This window comes from Eulemur rufifrons, chromosome 5 (genome assembly GCF_041146395.1).
Source record: "Eulemur rufifrons isolate Redbay chromosome 5, OSU_ERuf_1, whole genome shotgun sequence".
Classification (NCBI taxonomy): domain Eukaryota; kingdom Metazoa; phylum Chordata; class Mammalia; order Primates; family Lemuridae; genus Eulemur; species Eulemur rufifrons.
In genome coordinates this window covers 53684719-53690718 of record NC_090987.1, presented here as the reverse complement: position 1 = coordinate 53690718, position 6000 = coordinate 53684719, and the positions used below count along the sequence as shown (strand labels likewise).

General features: G+C 49.3%; 1 protein-coding gene across 1 annotated transcript in view; it reads left to right on the top strand.

Moving 5' to 3' along the window:
• The first annotated feature begins 1172 nt into the window (after positions 1-1172).
• GNAL (G protein subunit alpha L) overlaps positions 1173-6000 on the top strand; it is a 148546-nt gene continuing 143718 nt past the window's right edge. Inside the window, exon 1 of the mRNA XM_069468570.1 lies at positions 1173-1506. Within this exon, the coding sequence (XP_069324671.1) occupies positions 1173-1506 (334 nt within the window). The remainder of the gene's footprint in view (positions 1507-6000) is intronic.

Below are 6000 nucleotides of genomic sequence, written 5' to 3'. Positions count from 1 at the left end.
ATAAATAGTATATGACAATTATATGTGCTCATTTAAAATTTTTAAGCATCACGATTGTTGAAAATGGTGTCATGGACATCGAGAATCAGAGATTTTGTCCAGGTCAAAGGTGTAACAGTATTAAAGTAGGGATCAAGAGTGTGTGGACGTGTGTGCGTGTGTGTAAGATGTTGGTGAGCAGAAAAGGGGTGGCGAGGTGCAGAGATCTCCGAAAGTAATACTTTATGGAATTGACGGCTGTAAAGCCAGCATCTCTATCTCTGCACCCAGCTTTCCATTCTTATTTACCACTGTGCAAGATCAAGGCCACCGTGTTTTGTTTTTTCTTTCTCTCTCTCTCCCCCTCCCTTTTTTTTTTTTTTTTTTTTTTTTGACAGGGTCTCACTCTGTTGCCCAGGCTGGAGTGCAGTTGCATCATCATGGCTCACTGCAACCTCAAACTCCTGGGCTCAAGCGATCCTTCTGCCTCAGCCTCCAGCGCTCCACTGCACCCGCCTAATTTTTGTTTTTGCAGAGACAGGGCCTCGCTCCTGCTCAGGTTGGTCTCGAACTCCTGAGCTCAAGCGATCCTCCCGCTTCGGCTTCCCAGAGTGCTAGGATTACAGGCGTGAGCCACCGCGCCCGGCCCGCAGTGGTTTCCTAACTGCCCCAACAGCAGCTCCAGGTAGAGACAGCCCCGCCACTGCGGCACTGTCCGCAGTTGCGCGCCAGGCTCGGTCGGCGGTATTTACGGTAGCAGAGAGTCGCCTGCGCGGCAGTATTTACGGTAGCGGGGACCGGCCGGGGGAGGCAGTATTTACGGTAGCGCACACTAGCGCAGGCGGCGGTACTTACGGTAGCGAGGGCTGGTCCGCCGGCGGCATTTACCGTAACCCGGGCCGGGTTCGCGGAGACCGGTGGGCTCGGCCGGTTCTTGGCGTTATCAGATGATCTCCAGCCGCCGGGGCTACCGCCCCCTGCGCCGAGCAGAAATGCACAATGGCCCTCGAGGGCAGTGAGGGGCGGTGGTCCTGGGCCCGCGCCCGCCGCGGCCCCGCCCCGCAGCCGGCGGCCCACAGCGCCGCGCAGGGTCCGAGCGCGACCCCCTCCCGCCGCTCCGCGGGGGCGCCGGCCTGAGCCAGGCGCGGGGACCAGGCCGCCCGCGCCCCGGCCCCGCGCAGCACCGCGCCCACATGGGTCTGTGCTACAGCCTGCGGCCGCTGCTTTTCGGCGGCCCGGAGGACGCGCCCTGCGCCGCCTCGGAGCCGCCGGAGCAGGACGCGCCGCCCGCCCCGGCCCCGGCCCCGGCCCCGGCCCCGGCCGGGACTCCGCTCCCTTGGGGCGGCGGGACCCTGGCGCGCGCCCGGCCGCGAGCGGACCCGCAGGAGAAGCGGCGGCGCCCGGAGCAGTCGCGCGCCGAGGAGCGGGAGGCCGCGCGGGAGGCGAGGAAGGTCAGCCGCGGCATCGACCGCGCGCTGCGCGAGCAGAAGCGCGACCTGCAGCGGACGCACCGGCTGCTGCTGCTGGGTAGGTCGAGGGTGGGGGCGCGGCGGGGGGCTCTAAACTCGGTCCCAGATACTGAGTCCGGTCGTTAAACTCGGTCGAATGGCTTGTCCTGGCAGTGGTGACTTCGGTGAGTTAGCTGAGAACGCACAACTCGTGGTCTCGCCCGTGCCCACCTTGCGATTGTGGCGGGTCGCTCACTTACCGCCGATTAATGAGCCTCGCTGGGAAGTTCCCCGCGGCTTGACGGGTGTCACGCAGCATGTAGTCCACGGGGACGTCTGCCCAAGCCTCATTTCCTGCCACCGTAGCGGTCGTGCCGTGTTCGTTTTAGGAACACAAAAGCTTGACCACAAAGCTTTTATTCCGGTCTCAGTATAACAGCTGAGCTGTCTGTAGGTGTGGGTTGTTGCCCTTTGAGAAATCACTCAGCCGCTGAGGACAGGGCACCTACCTGTCTCTTGCTGTAGAAGTTTGAAACCCCGGTGCTGTCGGAATGTTTGCTCCTGTTCGGAACCAGCAGCACAACAGTGGCAGGCCCCGGAGCTGTTCCCTGCGCCAGCTGCGTCCGAGAGAGTGGGCAAGAGTTAGCTACTTGTTCTACTAGTAGTATTTCCTCACAGCTTAGCTTTAGCAAGTATTAAATGTGCCTCTACGAATTAACAAACAGAAAACACTTTTCTATGCACGCTGATATGGAATGAAAGAAGAAAAATCATTAATTCTTGATGCTACTTGTTGCCTTTTAAATTTTAAGGCAAAATAATATGAAGATGATGTGGGCTTCTGATTCCAACGCTGGGACATATGAGTAAGAATAATTGTTCAGGTCTGTGCTCTGCTGTGCGCGGGGAAAGGAGCTATTCTGTGACTTGAGAAAGATGCCTGTGTATAAGTGAATACGACTTATGATCTAGAGAACAACAGATACCGAGTTTGACAAGGCTCACCCACTGCAAGAATGAATAATCAAAACAACATAAAGCTAGCTGCTGTATTCTGGTGAAATATCTGAATTCTAAAGCAAAGGGCAATATGGAGGGAGAAACAAAGAACAAAAAATAAGTAAATATGCAGGTTACCTCAAAAGGGAAGAGGACTGACCAGCAACAGAGTCTCCTCTGCAGTACTGACTTCTAGAATGTGGTGGAGCAGATGTTTCCAGAGGTCTGAGGATACAGAATTATGATTTTAGAACTTCACACATAGTTAAACCATTGCTGGTATGTGAGGTTAAGGTAAATCTTCGGGATCTGTAAGGTGCTCAAAATAGTCCCCTACCCACATATTTTTCTGGAAATAAATTAATTAGAAATTACTCTAGCCAACCTTTTAAACATACATCTGATTAAAATAATTCAAAAAGGGAAGAATTGTGGTCTCAAAAAACAACAAAGAAGGATAAGACAAATAAGGTCTAGAATTGTGACAATATGTGTTAGTGCGATTGTACAGTTGAATGTAGCTTCAAAAACAACAAAAGGATATGTGAAGCAGAAAATGCTTGATATATAATAAAAAATTAATAAACTATGAATCTGTGAAAGAGAAGTGGAGATAAGTTCTAAAGAATGGAATGGTAAGCTCTAAAGAGTCAACTTCTTGTAATACATTTTGAATGACTGTACTCTTTAGAGATTATCTCGTAGCCTCATAGAGCTTATGTATCAGCATCGTATCTGAAGTGACACTGAATCAAATGACTCACACTTGGCAGGGAGAGTGTACTGTATCCTCCATCCAACACTATCAATACTAAAACACGTGCTGTTGAATTTTGGGCTGACATTGTTTATCAGATTTTGTGTAGATTTGAGTTATGCACAGAAAGGTTCTTGGTTTCGTTAAGATTTAGAATGGATTTAGCCAGAAATTTTTTGAATCATAAGTATGACGTACTGACCATTAATAACATCCTCAGATGCTTGCTTCTGCTGCCACTGTGTTTGATAGCCATTTATTTTTGCTCACTAACTCCATTCATTTATTTGTGCTGGAAATGTGCACTGAAAGCCTGGCATTTGGGGACAGATGATTCATATTCAGGGAAGGGACACTCCCTCCAGTGTCCTTCCTTACTCTGTGCCTGCTAGTTTGAGGCTAGTTCCCTAGGAAACTTTGCCAGCGTCCTCCAGTGGGAATAAATGTCTAACTCCTGTGTTCCCGTGAATTCTGTTTGTGCACTGTGTTACAGTCTCCATTACTCCATAGTGCCTTGATGTGCTCTGACTCCCCCATTGGGTCAGTCCTGATGACAAAGCTTTCTTTCCTGCACAGGACGTAGCACCCCATATGATTCTAGAGCAACAGCACAAGAATCTGGGGGCCACTATCACAGTAAGAACTTAAAGGTGAGAGTGATATGGTCCCACTTTAATTTTTAGATGGAGCATCATTCAGGTGCCATGGCTGGGTTTTAAGGAGGTACAGGCATGAAACGGAGAAAAGATGGAAGTTCCAGTTAGAAGGAAGCAATCCAGGCAAGTGATCGTGGGGTCCAAGATAGAGCATGTAGTAGGAGTGGGGAGGGTGTGGGCTTGGGGAAGGGGTCAGAAGACTGGAAGTGGAAGGAAGGCAAGGAGAGGGATTCTCCAATGACTCTGGCATCCCAAGCATGAGCTATATGTTAGTCGGCTTTCTCCCATACCACAATACTGCAGGCTGGATGGCTTAAAAAACAGACGTTTACTTTCTCATAATTCTGGAGGCTGGAAGTGCAGGATAAAGGTGTCAGCAGGGTTGGTTTCTGGTGAGGGCTCTCTTCCTGGCTTGCAGGTGGCCACCTTCTTGCAGTATCCTCACATGGCCTCTCCTCTATGTGTACACAGGAGAGAGAGAGAGAGAGAGAGAGATCTGCTGTCTCTTCCTCTTGTTACAAGGACCCAGACCCCGTGGATTAGGACACACCCTGGGACCTCTTTACTTTAATTATCTCCTTAAAGACCCTATGTCCAAATACAGTCACACTGGAGAATTAGGGCTTCAACATAAGAATGGGGGGGGCATCAGTCCATGAGGGGTAAGGCAGAGAGTGCGTGCCCCTTCTAAAAGGGACAGCTCATCCCATTGTTGCCTCTGAGAACACAGGCCCAATGTTGCCAGGTCTTCTGGACTTCTAGAATGAGGTAGAAATGGCAATTTTCATCTGAAACCTACTTATTTTTAAGCATTAGCTCAAGTTAATAAAGCAGATTGTGACTGATCGGAGTCCATGGGCCACTGATTCTGGCATCTACCCTAGGCCACACAGACCATTCTGCAGCCTGTGCCCTGGGCTGCGTTGGCAGCAGCCCTGAGTCTGCACCAATGAAAAGCATCATTGACTGGATATGGGGTCAAAATATTCAGTGCCTGGACACATACAGCGAACAAAGTTGTGTTCACCATTCTCCAAGCGGGTTTTTCTGCTGCTGAGTTCATGGAGTTGTCATGGAGTAGATGCCACTGATTTTTCCTCTGCCTCTTTCATTGACTCTGATGGAAATGCCCTGTTCACCACATTCCTGTTAGAGAAGGGCCATCATGTCCCACCTAACATTCCTTTGATAATATTCCTTTTCCAGATTGTTACTCAAATTTAAAATGGTCACCCATGGATAGAATTCATGTGTTCTTCCTTTATTCAATTGTTGATATTTCCTGTTACCTCCTCAGTGTTTGGTATTTCTCTGTCAGGAATACATCTTTCAGGAAGGAAGTGGTATCTTTGGGACATTTGCTGGTTTTCTTTTGTACCAGAATGCTGGCATGACCTTAATCTGTGCCTTTAGTTGCTCTAAGAGGAAGTATGTGGTACAGTCACCAAAAAAAAAAAAAAAAAAAGGAATGTTCTCCACTCTAGGGTAAAAAAAAGTGAAGCAAACAGTGACCAAGAAAAGACAGCAGTTTTTGAATTGGGCAGTAACTTGAGCGCATCCTTGTCATTTTCCTGTCTTCGTTTATCGCCACAGCCTCCTGTGACACCATGGCTTTTAATATCAGTAGAATCCCAAGACTCTGGCTGTTCCTTAACTTTTCTAATCTCACAAAAGCATAACACATCCCCGTAGCCTTGGAAGAGAATGCAGTAAGGTGGTTGCATTTTAGTCAAAATTTTTATATTGTATAAAGCATTGTAAACTGTTGTATAAACTATATTAACTATAATTTGCTGTCATTGCTTACATGAAGCCTACTTTCATCCCAGGAATTTATCTTGTTCTTTGACCTGTCAAAACATGGGAAGTTGAGAGCACTGTGTCAAAAATGCCCTCTTTGACTTGTAAACCCTTTCGTGTTTATGTGGACAATCAGTACGGGGCCTGGAAACAGACCCCCGCTGCGTGTCAACTGCCGGTGGGTAGGTGTGTCACTGGAATATGTGCCCGTTTTATGAATACTTCTCTCAAACTTCGGGGGTCTCCTACGACTCACTCTAAGCTGCAGAAGGAGCGTGATGGTCAATAACGCGGCACTGGAGTCTGTCCGAGCACCCCGTTCTCTGGCTGCATGAGCTTCGGCGCCCGCCCCAGTGATAAC